The sequence below is a fragment of the Nicotiana tabacum genome, chromosome 14 (genome assembly GCF_000715075.1).
Source record: "Nicotiana tabacum cultivar K326 chromosome 14, ASM71507v2, whole genome shotgun sequence".
NCBI lineage: Eukaryota > Viridiplantae > Streptophyta > Magnoliopsida > Solanales > Solanaceae > Nicotiana > Nicotiana tabacum.
Window position 1 is genome coordinate 14,747,296 of NC_134093.1, and position 20,466 is coordinate 14,767,761.

The 20,466-nt window shown below is 33.0% G+C and overlaps 2 protein-coding genes across 2 annotated transcripts; both read right to left on the reverse strand.

Annotated features, from left to right (window-relative positions):
• Window positions 1–217: 217 nt before the first annotated feature.
• On the reverse strand, window positions 218–6,834 carry LOC107805119 (bet1-like SNARE 1-2). The gene is made up of 6 exons (XM_016629109.2): window positions 6,540–6,834; window positions 4,258–4,414; window positions 2,643–2,699; window positions 2,508–2,567; window positions 2,283–2,368; window positions 218–466 (listed from the first exon to the last, which is right to left on the reverse strand). The coding sequence occupies exons 1-6, from the start codon at window positions 6,551–6,553 to the stop codon at window positions 439–441; spliced, it is 402 nt and encodes a 133-aa protein (XP_016484595.1). The 5' UTR covers window positions 6,554–6,834; the 3' UTR covers window positions 218–438.
• Window positions 6,835–7,681: 847 nt separating this feature from the next.
• On the reverse strand, window positions 7,682–10,553 carry LOC107805121 (uncharacterized). Its single transcript, XM_016629112.2, has 2 exons — window positions 8,285–10,553; window positions 7,682–7,917 (listed from the first exon to the last, which is right to left on the reverse strand). The coding sequence occupies exon 1, from the start codon at window positions 10,155–10,157 to the stop codon at window positions 8,316–8,318; it is 1,842 nt and encodes a 613-aa protein (XP_016484598.1). The 5' UTR covers window positions 10,158–10,553; the 3' UTR covers window positions 7,682–7,917; window positions 8,285–8,315.
• Between the last annotated feature and the right edge of the window lie 9,913 nt (window positions 10,554–20,466).

Genomic DNA, 20,466 nt, shown 5'->3' on the forward strand with positions numbered 1-20,466 from the left:
TGCACTCTTGCTTTAGAATGAAAACATCAATGATGTTTTGGTTTAATTTGTAGCTTGAGTCTGCAAAATCAATTTCTTTGGTTAATAAAAACGCACTTTAAAGAGTAATACCAAAGTTACCGAACCACACAATCGAAACCGAAAAGTAAAAAGCAAAACCATAGAACTGAAATCTTTCAAAACCGTACCTAGCCGACCGATGAACACCCTAGTCAAGTTTTACGCCATATAGCTTTCTATATGATTTTTCAAAGAATGTCTGAAAATATCTTCCTTTTCCATGCGAAAATAAACAGTCTTTGACATGATACAGTACGAAATATACAATTTACTGTGCCAGTTTTCCCTATAAGATTGAAGTAGATGCCAGTTATATGTCACGTTTTGTGGCATGGCCAAGCGGTTTGAAGAACAATCTTAGTAAACCCTGCCTCAACGTCAACCATACATAAAATACATGAGAAACCTGCAAGAGGGAAAAGAAAATGAGATTAAGAACACTTCTACGCTTCATCTACCTTCCTCCGGTTTCACAGTTTATGTTTTCTGGAAACAGTGAAATGATTCTCAAGGCATTCCACTGAAGTTCTTAAGATGATATAAACATACCCAATTAGTACACTGGTTTAATTAGGGTAATAACCCGACTTAGTTCGGACCCCTCCTCAAAAAGAAAGAGAAAAACTACTACTACTACACCATAATCCCAAACTACTGTGAGGTCAGCTACATGAATCCTCATGGTCCATTTTAACTTATCTCAATATATTCAAATAATTTAGATTCTCTAGCGCTAGAAGTTCTCTACATTTTCTAATGGTATACAAATCTCTAATTAAAAGACTACCAACAAACCATGAACCCAAAATAAGCATTCGAGTATGACTAAGTTTTAATATCAACTAATTGGTATCACTTGTATGAATTTTTTCTTCCATTTCGCTTTCATGGTAACATTTTCTATCAAAAGGAGGAAAATTGACTTCCTTCACCTATAGGCTGAAGTCAATTTCCTTACAATTATCTTTAACTATTAACTTCGTATTATTTGCTTCAACTAACATTTAGACATTATTATTATTATTCTCTAATACTCAAGAGTTTCATCAAAATACTCTACAATTTGCTAATATTATGATTAATCTTTAATATACATTTTTTTCTGGAAATTACCAACCAAACACCAGAAATAAATTTACTGTGGATGACATTTTCCATGGAAAGTGACTTCTGTAGTACCAAACACACCCTCTTTCATACGCTTTCTCCAGATCTTTAAATGCAAAATGCAGATCCTTCTTCCTCTCTTTATAAATTTGATTAATCTTCTTAGCAACAATATAGTTGTGGAGCTGCTAGATATAAATTCAAACCGGTTTCGACACTATTGTAATATCCTTGAGTCTATGTTCTATCGCTCCTTTCCAAGCTTTCATCATATGACTCATAGGTTTAATGCCATTAGTTTGACAACTTTAAACATCTCTTTTGTTCTTATATATTGGAATCAAGGTACTCTTTCTCTAATCGTTTGGCATCCTTCGACTCCTTAGTATTGCATTAAATAGTTTGGTAAGCCAAACTACTCCAACCTCTCCACGATACTGCCAAACTCTAAAGGAAACCATAATAGCTGAAAATTATTTGATCAAGCAATTTACTTCATATAAAACAAACCATTAATTGGTTTTTACGTCTCATTAAGGGGCATCACATCAACACCTTGGGATGGAAAATGATTATACCCAAGTCTAATACATTGATTTAAGTAGGTTTCTAGCATAGGCTCGTTGACAGCCATCAATTGCCTCAATCAAATCATCATATCCAAACCTAGTACCTTAATTTAGTATTGTTTTTAACCGATAATCTCACTCTCATTAACAATTGGCAACAAAAAATTAGCATCCAACGAAGAAAAGGTAAAAGCCCCAGCAGATATCCAAATAAATTGATACATGGATGGAATCTTAGAGCGACCAATGGCATGAATCATTAGGAACAAACTTATCTACCAAAGGCGAGTGAACATCTGAGATGAGAAGTCAGAGGTCTGTTTACACTCCTCATTATTCCACACTTCAGTTTATGGCTGTGGTGAGAGATTACACCAAATATCATTTAGAAAACTAAGGTGATTTATTAGGATTACTATCTTGAGATGGAGGCAGAAAGCAAGTTACATGGTTTCTCACTGTAAGGAATATTTATAAAGGCAAGTCTTTGCATTTAGTACCTCGTATCAGAAATGCAAACTGTAAAGTCCAGGCAGAGATACTTACCTAAGTATGTAGTATATTAGGAAAAAGGAAAGCACAAAGTATCCGACGAGTTTGCACATTTTCCGATTTGATTTCTTCTCGAATACCTAAGGAAGTAAATGGGTTGTTAACTTTCATTTGACAAAGGAAATTACAGGAAAACAAACATATGCATATCCTATAAGTATGTCTCATGAAATCACACACACACATGACATAACAACATAATTTATCACAAGTGCTTACCATCTTGAATCGATCCATGGTTCCTGACATGATTCCTCTAGATGAATCCATCTCATTCCCCTAATGGAAATGATCCAAGAAAGAAAAAGTTAACTAGTAGTGTACGCAAAAGATTCACAAAACTAGCCGGCTTACCATTCGGTCTAGCACTCGGCTGTGGTTCTCCACCTCCTCATGTATGTCACCTGTTAACTGTCCAAGTGCAAATATACTAAGTATCAATGCCTGGAGAACATTAAAAGTACATACCAGACGTGCTGGAACTCCAAAACAAATATCATGAGTGCTAAAGAAGATTACACATGATACGACAACACAAAGAACAACTTTCATTTACATAGCTGTGAGCATCATTTCCTCTAAACTTGATGCCCTTATGCAACTTCAGTAGGCAAAAGTTCTACGAAAATGCAAATAATGAATGGAGCTTTGCCAGTGAAAGTAGCACCAGAAATATGAGAATGGATTACCCTACAGAAGGCCAAGGACGCATTTTTTCTCCAACTTCTTGACTTACACAGAACCTCAGCAGTTAATCTTGGTCTTCTCATGTTTTTTAATAAAATTAGGTACAGCTTTGGTTAAGAGTCACATCACAAAAGACAGTTCAAGACACGTACTGCACAAAAATACCCTGGCTCAATGCTCAGACTTTCACCCATAACAGTAGCATCAGGCCATGTGGTCACAAGATGGCAATGAGGCCTACCTTTGCCATGGGCATAAACACAAAATTACAGTTCAGTGTACTGTTTTTTTAACCATGAGAATATGGTCATAGCATTGCAGCTTTGTTAACCATCTGGGAGCATTCTGTTTTGACACCTCACGTGAGGACTGCCTGATAGACCTTGAACATGAACCATGTTGTCCTCCTTAGCCAATAATACTAGGAGTTAAAGATCAAATAACACAGCCTATCACTACATTTTTGCTAAAAACCTGGTGAAACTGGGAATAGGGGTCCAAATTGGCTTTGGTGCAGTAATTAATTAATGTTGTACGCAATAGCACTTTGGTCAGGTAGCTTAAAGATAAGATGCCATGTACATTGGCCATATCACTCTTCAAAAGGTCTAGGTTTTTTTCCGAAAACAAAAATGTTAACCTTAAATTCTACCTTAATTTTGTGACAGTAACTGCAGATCCAGTGAATCTAACTCAGAGTTGAAGTGATAAATTTGATTGCAGGGATCATGTACAGCTTAATTAAGTGGTCGTTTTATTGGAGGATTAGGAAATAATCAACATAAAATCCTGCATAAATAATGCAACGTTTGGTTGGAGGGATTAGGGATAAAATCCCAGCATAACTAAGGCAGTGTTTGGTTGAAAGTATTAAACAATCCCGTATTAAGTCATGCGAGAGCCTATGCATTATTTTTTGATGGATAAAATGTGGAATAAGAATACACATGTTAGCAAAACAGAGATAAAATTATTTAAAGACAAATATTCTTAAAGTACGCAATTCCTACATAATATTCCATTAATTATTATTCACCGCATAAACAATCTTTGGATTATAAATTAACAATCCAGGCATAAGTAGTATGTGAACCAAATCATCCCTATGTAAACTGTATAGGATAAACTTTCGGCACTTTTGAAAATTCTCTTACTTTCAAAGGTAGATAAGCTTACACAAAAATCACAGCTCCTCAGTGGACTGTATGCTTCAAAACAAAGAAAGAAAAGATTTAATACCGAAAAGGGGGAAGAAGATGAATGAAGCATAGCAAAAACTTACTTTCTTTAAAAAGCTGACTCTGTCTTGTAAGCTATCCACAGCTTTGTCGTTGTCTCTTTCATCAAGATCACGGGGATAGGAAGATGAAGCCCTTATACCACCTTCCTCAATACTATCATAGTTATCAAAGAGAGCAGCTCTATGGGCTCGATGATCCCTGTAGAATAGGAAGTTCAAATGCAATTTGTAAGGCCATGGGACAAGAATAATAGAGACTTCTGGATATTATTACATATCTTAGCAGTCAGTAGGTAATGTACTGCTTTGCTATGTCATATCATTGGGACTAATTAGCTGTACAAGACCCCCCTCGGGTGATCAATATACCGATCATAGAAATAAACCCTTCAATGAAATAGATTATGTGAAGCAGGAAGAGCTATTTATCTAGTGTATATGCAGATACGTGAAAGATACAAGTTTAATGTCCAGATAACATAAATTAGATGTGAGACCTTTATTTTGCTAAATCAGGAGGAGAAATCCTGGCACATAAATTGCTTGCGGCATGAGGGCACACCCTAAAAGAGAAACAATTCATACCCTACCCCCATATACAGAGAGTATTGGATCAAGTTCTGGCTTTCCATCCTTTTTCATACATGGATCCTTCATTTGTTTGCATACCCTTGTCGAATAGGTGTGACATGCATATGGGTGATTTGTGCAGATTCTTCATAATACTCTAAAAATTAGCAAAAAACTGCTATTCCGTACTGGATACTCATGTATTTCCGTATCAAATACAAATAGCTTGGTCCTTATATACAGCTCAAAATATATTAACAAGCACTAAAAATAACTACAGGAAAGCATGACAACTAGCCGAAGTGTCCAACATGGGTTGACAAGTAATGATCCATATCAATCAACTATATCTCAATCTCAAACTAGTTAAGGTCGACTATATGAATCCTCTATATCCATTCCACAAATAATTTTTGACAATCGATGATTGACTGCAGTACATTACTTTCACATTGCACCTTCTCTTTCTGAGTAGTCAAATTCGTAATAGGCATGTCCTGTGAGTGTCAAAGTCCAAACAAGATATTGCTTCTTCAAGTACATCTTTTTTTCTGTTTTCTTTCATATATCCCTCTTCAAATGTCCAAGTTTCATGGCAGCAAACATCAGAGACCCAGCAAAAAGAGCATTCACTTGGCACATAGGAAATCAGTTCATGATAGCTGAAATGCAATCCTTTCTTATGTCTTCTATCGCCTAACCCCAGTCTAAGCTTCAATTATATATCATTATACGCCCTCCAAATATCCAATTATTTCTCAAAGTTCCGCATCATGAATTATATCTTAGTGCATTTAAACTGGCATCTTAATCCATGTGTCACAATCATGAATTATTCTTCCCAGGCATTCAGCCAAATCTTAACAGTTAGGCTGATCATAAGCGCCAATTGCGATATGCTTAATCTTTTCTTCCTTCAGACCAGAAAATTCCCATTTCGACATACTCTTGAAATAAGTATTCCAACTACTCAGGTATGCCTCGTGCCCAGAGACCAAACTTGTCTGACTAATTTCCCTAGAACACAAGTGCGGAGCCAGAAGCCTAGTTACAAGTTAGACCGACCTAGTAGCTTTTGCTCAAACTGTATATTTATGTTAAGAAACTCATTAAATATGTACAAATATAAAATTTAGAACCCAGTTATTAGCACTTGTAGTCGTGGTTTTAAAATCCAGAACCCATAAAGTTGAAATCCTGACTCTGTTACTGTTTGCCTATCTTTTAAGAAGCAAAGCACACAAAAGCAAACTGGAGCCACAACAAACATGTCAATCCACTAAAAATCAGATCAATGTGCCACTACATATATAAACCCTCCGTCCCAAAGTATTTTCTCCTTTTCCTTACTTTGGATGTCTAAATTTCAAAATTAGAACTTTCCATTCCAATGTAAACCATAACTGTAAGCTAAGTAACATGATTCGTGAAAACCTTATTATCGGGGGCGGAGCTACTGTGGATGTTGCTTGTTCGGCCTATCAGTAACTTTGGTTGAAAACGTATATTTGTCAAAGAAATACATCGAATATGTACAACTTACTAGTTTAAAACTCAGTAACTTAAAAGTACTGGAATCTCAAACCTATAAACTTCAAATATTAGGTCCGCCTTTTTATGCATAAGGCCAATGGTGGCATACATTAGCATACATTCAAATTCACAGTTTTTGCGTTCCAATGGCATGTAAGTAAAAATATGAAGAATGCTTGTATATATGTAAAAGTGCAATAGAGAATCGAACAGAGACTGACCTCCGATAACTCATTGCAGAAATTCCAGCTCACAGTTGTCACTGGTGATCCGAATTGAATTTTTTGCATACAAGAGGAAATGGAAGATTCTAGAAGTTAGGAGAAGAAAATTCGAGTAGAAAATCTTAAATTGGAAGAGCAAGTGCAGATCTGGAAATTTTCTCTGGAATTTTCTTATTTATAAAACGAATCGAATTGGAAATGCTAGAAAGTGGAGAATTATATGAAGAATGCTTAAGGTGTTGGGAAAAGAAACTGAAATTTTGAGTTAACCAATGAGAAATCCCTTAAGACGAAACAGAGAGTAATCTTACGTGTCGGTGCCTATTGAAATGAATTTTTTAATTATTTACAACTAATACTGTAATAGCTTTGATATAGTGTTTGAATATTCAAATTTTAATTTTAAAATATTAAATTTAATTAATCCAATTTATTTTAAAAGATTAATCAAATTAATATAAATTAAAACAAATGGACTATAATGAAGTGATAGTATTAATGTGTTAAAATAATAGTCTCGACGTTGTTTCATTTTATATAACAGTTTCTTCTTCTTCTTTTGTCAGAAAAAGAGTGACATCTTTATAAACCTAAAAACTCGTATGTTTGAATTGTTATAGTTTTAATATGCTCTTATCAGAATGAGATGACACGCTAAACTTATCTTTTGCGTTTATTTTACATGGAAGTATTTTAGTGAAAAAAATTTAAAAATTAAAGAGAACTTTTTGACAAATAAGCTAAATGTGTAAAAGCATATCACTAATGTCCTTAGAATCTTATGGTCTTAAATATATTATGTAATTCGTATGAAAGAGCGACATTAAAGATAAAATAGAAATACTCAAACTAATGAGTTTCCAAATACAGAGTGATATTCTTTTTGCAAAGAACTAAAAATGAAGAGTAACATATAACAGAAGTTGTTTTATACTCGACTTTAATAATTCTTTCATTAATTTATTTGTAATGAAAAATATTACTTTGCAACTGACACAAGTTATGTGAAGGTTATTTATATTTGACAAGCGAAACTTGTGGAATCGAAAATCTTATATTACCCAAGATTTGTCCTCAATAAACTGAGATTGACAACAAGCAAATTGGGTCAAAAGTATTATGTATAGCAGCTCCCGGAACTCAGGTGTAGACAGTAAGGAAAACTCAGTTTGGAGGGTGTTGTCCACACGGGCGACGCGGGTTCGATCCCCCTCAATGCCCTCTGGGCCTGAGTTTGTCGCACGGGACTTGCCTAGTGCGGTTTACATCCTCTATGTGGTTTGCAGGTTATTATACAGTGGGGGTTTACCCAGTGCGCACAGACTCACCCGAAGGGCATAAGCTGTGGCAGAGGCTGTAGCGGTCGCGAGTTTTCCTGGGGTTCCAAAAAAAAAAAAAAACATTATGCCAAGGTTATGGCTAACAAATTTTGGATATAAACTACAGCAATAGACAATAGCTCAAATTGAGCAGTAATAATTTGTAATTACTATCTCAATCCATACCTAACAATAGAATTAACGGATAACAAATAAAGAAGTCTATTCTGAAGATGACAAACTAACTGCAATTAAATGGAGGTGCATAAATATGTACTTTCCTTGCTGTTCAACAACTTGCAATGAAATATTTAAATCAACACCAGAGAACCAGACATCTTTAATGTCTGGATCTCTGATGTTGACATCGCGTCGAACTATATTCTAATCTATCATACAAATGCATCAAATTAAAAAAATTACCACACTAAGTGAACCACTTCAAACAATATGATCAAGAATGAAAAGAAGCTCCAAATTGCATTTGCCACTCCATACAATCTTCAAAATCAATGCTGCTGGCGCAGTCCAGTAAAGCATTTTGTTGTTGCTCAAACCGGCAAAGGTAGTTTAATCCAACAAGCAGCTCGCAAATTACTGCCTCCATCTTCTGGCAATCAGCAAAATACAATGTCTGAAGCAAGAGAACATTAGTTCTCTTAACAATCTGCTGTTGCTCAAAATTTCGCTCGCTTTGCCACCTGATCATATTATGTGCTAAAGGTGCAAGCCATTTGAGTAACTCTTCAAGTCTCTCTTTCCAATCGTGGGCAAGAGGCGCGTCATATATGGCTAAACCTTTCATATATGATCTCAGGCTAGACTTCAAAGTCTTCCTTAAGCTTGTCGGTAACATCTGATATAGATCATCCCTCCCTTCGTCGCCAACCAGATGTGGATACTGAAGTAGCTTTTCTATGACAATAATCACATTTGCATAATGTAAGGCTAAAGCACGGCCTCCAACTGTTGTAGGAGGAGCATACAACAACGTTATCCTACTTTTGGGACCATGTTTTGCAGCATCGGACACACAACTCTTTAGCTGTCTAGCATTTTCGTTTAAACGGATACTGCTAGGAGACCTATTGAAAGAACCTGAAATATTAGATTGCTCCCTTTTCGTACCACTTGAAACACTACAACATCCAGATATCTGACTACTTCTATCATCAGTTCCAAGATCGTTCTCAACATCCATTTTTGAAGCAGAACTCAAACTTAGACATTCCATGAATAGCCTCCCAGGTCCCATTCCACAAGCGAAATTAAAATTCTCGGACCCAAATAAGCTCCCTTCGTTTCTTCCAAGCTTAGATTGAGCATTGTGGCTCGTGCTCCTCTTTCCTAACGCTCCTTTCTCAATTTGCCCTGAATGACAGCTACCGTTGCTATTCCTCAAAACAGACTTCTTGAAATCAGAATTCACAACTTCAGACCTCTCACTGGAGTCTCGCTTCAGCTGCTGCAAACCGCCACTGCAACCAATTTGCGAGCCTGCAGCCGGATTTCTCAAAAGGTCCCTCTTTACAAGTGCACTTCGGAACACAGTACTAATCCGAGCATATACTGTACATACAGTCCTTGCCAACAGTTCAACAACTTTATCATAAGTCTGATTCCAAAGTGAAACATCTTCTAAATGCTTCACATCTTGTTTCTGCCAAGCCAACTTCTGTTCATACGCTTTTCGACTCTCCTCATGTTGATTCTGCTGAAATTTCTTTGTTGCCATTTCCAATTCATTCAATACAGCCATCTCACAATACAAACTAGCTGTTGAATTCACATACCTCTCCATTTTCTTTATCATTCCCTCCATATCCTTAACCAAAAATCCCAAATCCTTCACATCAATTACCCCACAAATAATATCCCCATATACATGCTCAAAACCTTGTAAAGCACTAATTGTACATTTTTTCCCAAGTCTAGACACTACACTAGCAACTCTATTCAAGTCATCAAGTTTTTCAGCAAGTACTAATTCTAATAAAACCTCTTCATCTTCAGAAACTAAACTCCTTATTCCTAAAGCTTTAAAGATCTCATTTTTAAGTTTTAAAATCTCAGAATCAGTTAAAGATTTGTGAAGATGAATAATCTTAGACATCATATTAGCTACTTCAAATGATAATATCCCTATAACTTGCTTCTCTTGTTGGTTTTGGCTTTGGCTTTGGCCTTGTTTCTTAACAGATACTAATTTCTTTGAATTTTCTATAAGCAAAGAATGTTTTTTTACATTTGTACTTACCTGATTTCCCATTCTTAAACACCAAGGTTCAGCCACCATTTTTGAAAGGTGAAATGGGGTTTTTAATAGATCTGCAAAAGAAGGGTGAAAATCAAGAAACTTGAAGTGGCTATTTTTGTAATGGAAATGTTGAAGAAATGAATGGATAAAAGAGGGAAATTTGGAAGTGGGTTCATTGATTTGGTGCTGAAAAAAGTGGGAACAATGTAGATGAGTCAAGAAATGCGCATGGTTTGTGGGAAAAAAATGCAAATGATTTCATACAAAGTGAAGTAGTGAAGAATGAAATTGAGTGGTTTTAAAGAAGAGAGGGTTTTTTTTTGCAAAGGAGGACTTGCTCTGCGTGTGAGAATTTGTAATGATTTTTTTGAAAAGGCAATGGCAGTTTTGAAGAGGAAGATGAAGCCAAAGCTGAAAGCCTCACACCCCCCACCCCCGCCTACCAGTACCATAATGTCACAAAAATAAATATATAATGAAAGAATATACTATATGGCAATACTAAAACTTTTAATATCTAGTAGTCTTCGTCACCATAAGAATATATCAATAAATTTAGATAAATATTTTAGCAGCAAAAATATTCAAATTCAAAAGGTTTCTAACAATCTAAGCTAGCGTTTCAACATAAATTTGATTAAAACCTGGAAAAAAGTTTCTGAAATTGTGTTGAAAAATAATTTTTGGAAGTTGAAGTTATATTTAGACATGTATTTTATTTGAAGAAAAATTAAAATTTGTGAGTGAAACAAAAAATTTCATCTAAAAAAAGTTTAATTTTTTAAAAAAATTTGATCATATATCATGAACAAACAATTTTTTTTTTAAAATTGAAAAAAAAAGTCAAAATTTATAGTTAAACGGGAGCTAAAAGGAAAGGAAGAAGAATGGTAGTCTTTTTTTTTTGTGCAAAAAAGAATGGTAGTCGTATAATACCTTTGTTGGTTATAATTTTTGTTCTTTATTTGGGTGAATAAATTTTTGACTCTATGAATTTACTTCACGAGTTCATTTTCATTTCAAGAGTTTTCTACCATTTGAAACGGAAAGAATTGAGAATTTGCAAACCAAAAAAAAAAAAAAAAAGAATTACACACAAAATTTTGAAGCTACCTCAGCTGTATGCATTAATAACACATGGAGAAATTTAATATGGTGTTGTAAAAGTTGTCTTTCGTGTTTTCCAAATTTATGGGGATTAAGAACAAGCGGAAGTTTAAGTTGTAACACTCCTTTTGTGTAAAGTTATCTACCTTTAACTTAATGGTCACGAGTTCGAGCCTTAAATTATCATGTGATACCAGTATTAAAATAGGTTGTCTACACCACACTTCTTAGGAAGCGACCTTTCCCGAACACTGCATAAATACAAAATACTTCATGCACCAAACTATTCTTTTTACTCCTTTTGTGTAAGTCTTTCATGTTATGATAGAAAGCGTTTAGCTAATATTCTGTGATAGACATTAAAAAGGATTATATTATTAAATCATCATGAAAGATAATTACAAATAACTATTAACAAAAAATTAATTGGTAATTTGAAAATAAACCAGATAAATGTGTTACAATAGGTTAATTATAGTGATAGTGAAAATTTTTAATACATTATCAATGTAAATCCGATGACAAACATGTTCCATATTGATATTTGATTAAAAAACTTTAGTACAAGAAAGTCTTGTTTCCAATGAGATTCAATCCGAAATGTATATCAAAAATTCGATAAGGGAACATGATCTTGACAAAAGTTTGAGTACTAATTGCAATTTCATAATTTTCCGTATCTTACTCGATAATACTGTGTAATTTTTAGTTAGCAGAAATTAGTGAAACTAATTGATTGTGCTCCAAATGTGAGTGATGATTATAAATATATTGAATGGAAATTGTTTGTTTTTTATTTATGGACAATTTATTGTGAATAATATGCATCGTCAAATATAAAACCAACTGGATCGGTATTAATCATTACTATAATTATCTAGATACAGCTATACAGAATACAGAGAGAAAAAAGGAGTAATTTTCATTAATGGTCAGTGTATATCCGCTGATATTTTATTTAAACAAATAATCAAAATAAAAGTGTGTTACATGGGGAAAAAATTGGTTTTATCATTAAAGCTATTAAATACTTTTTTTAATGTGTGAACAAGAACAATTAAAGAGAGAACAACTTTTTGAATTTAAAATTAAGTTATTTTCATGTGTAATTTTCCCAGGAATAAAAGCCTCAAAGTAACTAACAAGTTGTAGCAGCAAGTACTCATTCATCTTTAATCAGAAGTCTCAGTTTTAAGTCTTGGGTATGAAATTATCTTTGTTAGGAAACGTTTTACTCTCAATGCAGAATTTTTCGATGCGAATATGAATTTAATCGGATCCCAACACGACCCAACACCACATGAGAATAAAAAAAAGCCTCAAAGTCAAAAATTTAGTGGTGACTGAAGGGGTGCCATTTCCAAAGTCAAAGCAGGCACAAATTGAAGAAGGGAACAAAATGTAAGTAGTATGTGATGTGAAAATCTCAATCATGATTTTGGAAAGTCAAATAAGCCAAATAAAAAGCACTGCATTACATACAAAGCCTGCTGTTTTACAGTGGCCAAACAACTTGTCCTTCCTTTTTTGCCAATTTACCTTAGGATCTGAACTCAAGAAATGGTAAATTATTTACCCAGTTGTTACCAAATAATCAATTAATATAAAAAAATATGTCCTGCACATACATAGTTATCATTTAACTATAGTAGTAAAATATTGTATATATTTTTACCTTAAAAACTAAGGATATTTACATTAAACTCTACAAAGTTTTTTAAATATTATTTATTCTCTCTTCGAAAATATATGCTGCTTAACTTACAAGAGTTACTTAAAATTATCTTTTTACCAAAATTTACATGATTATAATATTCCGGAACAAATATTTTTTTCAAGTGTAGCTTCTAAATATCAAATTCGTTTTCTCAAATGACAATTTTATTTATATCAAATATTTAATACCAGCATCAATCAACTTAACTCGTGTAAAGCACTAAATAACAAACAATTTGAAACGGAATAACATAATAGCTTCACATGTCAAGTCTCTAACGTACAAGTTGGGAAAGAAAGATGAACAGCCATCTTAGAAAAATAGTAATGATAATAAGATATACTACCATGGTTGTAGTGAAATAGTAAGTACTTTCTTATCCTTAATCAAAAGTCTCGTGTTTGAGCTTTAATTATGAAGTTACCATTAATAGGGAGTACTTTATCGCCCCAAAATGAGATTTTTCCATGTGAATCGGATTTAATCAGGCCTTAATATGAGTAGCAAATACAGAGTGAGAAATCAAAAAAATAATGAGATGAAAAGATGGAATATACGAAAAGACTAGACCCTTCTAACATCTCCATCAAAGTACCTCATTAGTTTTTAGACGGGGCTATTGAATTGGATTTGGTAAGTTATGGTTCAATATTACAAGGTGTAAAGACAAATGTTGAGAAAGAAACTTGACTAAATTATGTCAAAAAGATGGAAATATAGTGGGAGTTGTTACCATTGTTTTCCTAAAGACAAAATCTTTATTCAAAGACAAGCAAAGAAGGACAAAAGGAGAAAACCTGCCCAACTAGACCACCTTGAGTAAATGTGGGTTTGGTTTAACTGTCTTTTAGTCTTTTAGATACCTTATATTTTCCACTCTTGCATAAACGTCACGATTGCTTTTATTGTTTTCTTCTTTCTTTTTGTTTTGTTCTTTTGTCCCATAATTCTCTTTGGTCGACCACAAATGTGAAATGACCATATGGAATAGATTATAAAGTAATAACATAATCGGAATAATTTTATAAGTGAGATTTGGGGAAGGCGGGGTATACGTAAACCTTACATCTATCTTGTGAGAGATAAAGTATTTTTAAATTTGATTTGAAAAAACACGATTAAAAAGTTATGGTAAAAATATTGTCGAAAGAAAAGGAAAAATACTTCCAACAAAAATAGTAAAAATACCCAAATAAAAAAAAACATCAGTAATAAATTTAAAGAATAAGTCGAAAAATACTTCCAACAAAAGTAGTAAAAATACCCAAATAAAAGAAACATCAGTAATAAATTTGAAGAATAAGTCTAACAGTCGAGCCCACTAGTGATATTGTCCGCTTTAGGCGTAGGCCCGCACGACTTTAAAACGTGTCACTAGGAAGTAAGGCCTGCTTACTTATATACCTAACATCTCTCATGTGTTTTGCTGATATGGGACTTTCCTCCTAAGTTAGGGTGTCACATACACCCTCTCTTATAGACTCACTGTCCTTCGATTTATCCCACTGTATGAAATTTGTATAGACTAAGCACTGAGGTTTGCTCCGCCTACCCCGAATTTGCCTAAACTAAGTTGCACTTTGACCCACCATCGACAAGTCTTACATATAAGTGGCTCTAATACCATATGTTACAGCCCAACCCACTAGTGATATTACCCTATTTGAGTCTAGACTTGTACCATTTTAAAATGCGTCACTAGAAGGTAAAACATGCTTAGTTATATACCTAACTCTTGTGTTTTGCTGACGTGGGACTTTTCTTCTAAGCCAGGGTGTCACAATAAGACAATAATAAGATAACGACAGTGATACTGATAAGAAAGAAGATGAAGCAAATAGAGTGCTCTAAACTATAACCAAGTTCTCTTACGGAAGACAGAGCAATAATGATACTGCTAACAGTCACTCCATTACTTACTAACCCACTACCTTAATCTTCATACTTTCCCATCAAAGGTTCTATAGAATAGATTAAAATTTAAAATTAGTAAAAGATTTTTTTTAATAACGCAGCATACTAGTGACATATTATATGTTTAGATTTTGATCTAAGCTCACGCGACTTAATACTCATAATTAGGGTCAAAAACTTGCTTTCTTATATGTTCATTGTATCTCTCGTGGTTTGTTGAGGTGGGCTTTGTCTAATATGTTCCATACATCTCTCTTGGAGACTTCACATCTTCACTGAAACTTAATTTGTTCTACTTAGAGGTGTACAAATGAAGCCGGCAAATCGTACCAAATCGATAACTCGAGCCAAATTAAAAAACAAATCCGATTATGGTTTGATTTGGTATTGGAAAACAAACCCGACCATAATTGGTTTGATTTGGTTTTAACTAAAAAGGCCAAACTGAAACCAAACCAACCCAACATTACATGCATAGAAATTTTAAATATATTTTAATACATAAAAATATTTATTGTAGTGTAGTTTATAAATATTTCTTAAACTTTTTCATAATTTTATCTTTTAACGTATTATTTCAAGCTTGGACTTATAATTTTTGAATGTTCCAATAAGTTTTATAGTCCATTAATTTTAGTTACTCAAATTAACCTCAAACCAAAATCAAATCAATATTAATGCTAACAAAAGACATTCAATTCAATTGTACTATAAATGAGAATAGTGTTGGATATCTATTTTTTTAGGCTTTTCATGGCTTAGTTATTTATTAGTCGTACTTATTTTAGCAACTTAGACTATGTTTATTTTCATTATGGCTTATTAATAATATTTTTATGCGATTTTATTATCTTTATTGTTGAATATTTTAATACAATGCCATGGTTCATATCATATTTTATGTTATTTTATTGAAAAATACTTTATATAGTTATATCTTACTAGGATTAAAGAAATATTTTGTAGCACAAATTCTATGTTTTGTGCTATGAAGACTTTATAAAAAAAAATCCCCAAAAAAATCGAGAAAAATCGAGATAAAAAAACCCGATTTTTATTGATTTGGTTTGGCCTTTAAATTTAATAACCCGACACAATTGGTTTGGTTTGATAATTGAAAAATTGGAATCAACCCGACCTATATACACCCTTAGATCTACTCTTCTGCCGATACAACATGCCCCAAAAAGGCAATTAAGTCTAACCATTCATGACCCAAAATCCTTGAAAAAATGTAATATATATATATATATATATATATATATATATATATATATATATATATATATATATAAAACCATCGGCAACAATGTAGAAAGAACTAAAATCAAATTATGCCCAGTGACGGAAGATTCTAGTTTAAACTTGACCAAGAAAATAATGAATATATAATATAGTAGTGTATAGATTATCGTTTGAGTGAATTAGCATAAGCTCCGTGAGTGAACTTCACTCGATTATCTTTTAACCCCCTTTTCTGATCATTTTCGAAAATAATTATTTTCTTTTTTAAGATCCCCCCCCCCCTACCTAGTTTACCTAAAATGAATATTTTTTCTTTTGGTTTTCCATTCGGTGCCCGTATTGGGTTGCTGATTTATCAGTATTCGCACCAAGGTCTACCAAGATTTTTTCAATTTGAGGGCGCGAGCCCGCGACCTCTGATTAAGAATAGAGAGATCATATGAATCGCACAACAATATTTATGATCAAATAAAATGAACACAATAGGGGGGAGGGGAGAGAGGCACTATGGAATTTTTTTCTTCCATTTCCTACTTTTCTTTTTCTTATCCAAGAAGAATATAGAATGAATGATAAACAAGTTTCCCTCCATAAGCATGTGAAACTTTCTTCTACCTTTTTTCTTTTTTTGGTTATCCATTTTCACAACGAATCACTTTTTTTTTCTAGAAGAATATTAAAAGGCTGTTGAATTAGCTCCCACAAACTTTTAGAATTATATGTATAATAACGTATTAGTCTCAGTACAGAATTTTAATTTGTTTAAAAAGGGGTCAATATCATAGAGAAGGTGCTTTGGTGTTAAAATTAGAGGACTTAGATCCTACTTTTTGACATATTGTACCCTTCAATTGACAACAAAAAGTCATCAATTTTGTTAACCACTGTACAACAACCAATCCATTACGCCTTTTTAATAACTAAATATTAACGTAATCAACTTTTCTATCTTTCTACTTTTCCCTTCTTTTGATGAAACTTTTATGTCATATGGATGGATTATTATCATTTGATTTAAAGGTATATTAAACAGTCTTTTTAAAAGAGAAGTCACCTTTATATAGTTTGGTCCTAATATAAATACGGTCCAACATACATTAATCCACTTTTAAATTTTCATTTATAGCCTATGAATTACTAGAGACATAATTTTAATGTTCACTTTCTATCGTTTTCTTTTTCCTTTTTTAACAAAGAAAGTATTCTCTCTCTTTTTATATATATATATATAGTTACTAAGTATTGGAAATGAAGGGGAGCCTTGAAGCAATGATAAAGTTATCTTCGTGTGACCTATGAGTCACGGGTTCGAGCCGTGGAATCAGCCACGAAGGGGAGCTTTGGAGCAACGGTAAAATTGTCTCTGTGTGACCTACATGTCACGGATTCGAGTCGTAGAATCAGTCACTAATGCTTGCGTCAGGGTAGACTGTTTATATCACACCCCTTGGGTGCGGCGCTTCCTCGAACCCTATATGAATGCGGGATATTTCGTACACCGGGCTACCCTTTTAGTAAGTATTGGAAACCTACTTTCCTAACTAATCCTAACAAATTAGATGCAGGAAATAGGAATGTATTATTCCTACAACAATATATTTTGCGAGGTTGCTTTTCCCTCTCAAAAATTCAAAAATAGATAATTTAATTTTTCAAACAATACCTAAAAAGTAAATGGGAGTGATAATGAGCCGCCTAAATTAGTGATTTTGTTTTGCCTCTGTTCTGCCACCTAGGGTTGTACAAATGAAACCGATAAACCGCACCAACTCTATAATTCGAGTCAAACCGAGAAAAAAAAACCCGATTATGGTTTTGTTTGGTGTTGGAAAAAAAAATCGATCATATTTGGTTTGGTTTGGTTTTAACTAAAAAAATTCAACCCGAAACCAAACCAATCCGACATTATATGTATAGAAGTTTTAAATATATTTAATACATAAAATTATTTATGGTAGTGTAGTTTATAAATATTTCTTAAACTTTTTCATAGTTTTATCTTTTAACGTATTATTTCAAGCTTGAGCTTATAATTTTTGGATGCTCCAATAAGTTTTATAGTCCATAAATGTTAGTAACTCAAATCAATACTAATGCTAATAAATGACATTCATTTCAATTGTACTATGAATGAAAATAGTGTTGAATATCTATTTTTTAGTTTTTCCATGGTTTAGATAAAATGTGTAACTTATTTTTTTTAGTCGTTAGTCATGTAAATAATAGTATTTATTACTCATAATTTTAAATTATATTTGTTTTCATTATGGCTTATTAATAATATTTATTTTATGCGATTTTATTATCTTTATTGTTGAATATTTTAGTACAATACCATAACTCATCTCGTATTTATGTTATTTTATTAAAAAGCACCTTATATAGTTTTGTCTTACTAGGATTAAAGAAATATTTGGAGCATAAATTTTACATTTTGTGCTATGAAGACTTTATGAAAAACAAATCCGAAAAATCCGAGAAAAAACGAGATTAAAAAACCCGACTTTTATTGGTTTGATATTTAGATTTAATAACCTGATACAATTGGTTTAATTTGATAATTCAAAAATTCTAATCAACTCGCCTCATGTACAACCCTACCGCCACCAATATCTTTAAGGAGAACCTAACTCGATTTAAAAGTTTTGTGAATTAGTTAGTTTCGTATGACCATATATAAGATAAAAACATTTCTTTATTACCTGTCTTTATCAGAAAATAAAACAAAAAAGAAAGAACAAAGCAACTTTATATTTTTTATTAGTTTTTGAAAGCATTATCATGATAAGCTAAATTGGATCACTTAACACTTTGGTGGTACCATCTATAATTATGATATAATAAGAAACATGGGAGCACGTAATCTAGGGTTAGGATCAGTTTAATTATCATAAGCCTCCTTTCTATGTTATCAATATTAAGGTAATTATATTATAGCAATTTGGAAACAAATGGAAATCATTTGAAAAGCTGAAACGAACAGCAATTCATACAGCTATTTTCTTTTCTTTCTCAACTACGAAAGTATATACCTTAGCGGTAAAGACGGATATAGAATTTAAAGTTTATGAGTTTTTAATATGCCTCAGAACTCATAGCTTATCTTAGTTACTGGGTTCACAATTAAATATTTATACATATTTAATAAATTTTCTAATATAAATATAGTGTTTCAGCAAAAGTGACTGGATTAGACCGAACACGTACCTAATAGGCTAGATCCGCCTCTTTAGCAGCAGGAAGACAAACTTATTAAATTCAAATGGTGATGAATTAATATTCCCAACAATTTATAGGATTATTTTTTGGCAGATCTTATTTAATATGACATTAATAATGTGTCCACTAATTTTATGATGTTTGATCAAGCATTATGTTCATAACATTTATAGCAGATGTAATGGTGCCAGAGGATAGACAGTAATTTTGCTGTAGTTGTGAGTATTAAGGCGGAAAAACAATAATGTATATTAATTTAATTTATTGTTTAAAAAATTACGACGCCCTTAAATAAAGTTTAAATTATTCTCTCGTTTATTGCGCTCTCTCTGTAAAAATAAAATACTATTCAAGAGATTAGTCAACTAATTACTTAACTGAAAAATGGAAAATTTTGGTCCATTCTTAAGCTAATACTCTTTTAGTCCCTACATTTTAATGATATATCAATCTGGTCAAATGTAGTTGAATTATCAAATGATGAAAACATAGTTGAAAGGTAGAGAGCAATTGAGTTCATATGGAGTCACAACTCACACATCATTAGTCCTTGTCAAATAGAGAGGTTTCAAAGTTGAACTCAAATTGTTCACATTTCTATCGAAACAACGACAACATACTCAATATAATCTCACGAGTGGGGCCTAGGGAAGGTAGATATTAGAAAGTATGCAGTCTCACCTCTACCTTGTGCGGGTAGAGAGATTGTTTTCGATATACCCTCGGCTCAAAGCAAGCATGCATAGTCACAACAGTATAGAAAAAAGATATACATTAGAGAAAAAGTCAAAGAATCAATAACAACAGAAGATAATAGTTAAATCGAAATACAACATCCTCAGATAGCAATAGAAATCTAACAGTATATAAATACGAGAATAGCACTACCATTATTGGGATAAAAGGAAAAACACTCAACTCTCTATTACTCTTTTACCCTGATTCTCGATCTTCACATTCTCCTATCAAGGATCATATTCAAGATGTGCTGTTTCTTGCCTAATCATCTCTCTCCAATATTTTTTCTGCGTATATCTTTACCTCTCCTCAGACCCCTATCATAGTCAATCTCTCATATCTCCTCACTGGAACATCCGGATCTCTCCTCTTCTACGCAAACAAAAATGTGGAATATTGGTTTTCTTT

What these genes read in the sequence shown, in the direction of transcription:
- LOC107805119 (XM_016629109.2), bottom strand. An exon ending in GAGTCAGCTTTTTAAAGAAA is followed by an intron (nt 2,700 to 4,257) that starts GTAAGTTTTTGC and finishes GCACTTGGACAG; the next exon opens with TTAACAGGTGACATACATGA. An exon ending in CCATGGATCGATTCAAGATG is followed by an intron (nt 2,369 to 2,507) that starts GTAAGCACTTGT and finishes TTACTTCCTTAG; the next exon opens with GTATTCGAGAAGAAATCAAA.
- LOC107805121 (XM_016629112.2), bottom strand. Translation starts at nt 10,157, where the DNA reads ATGGTGGCTGAACCTTGGTGTTTAAGAATGGGAAATCAGGTAAGTACA.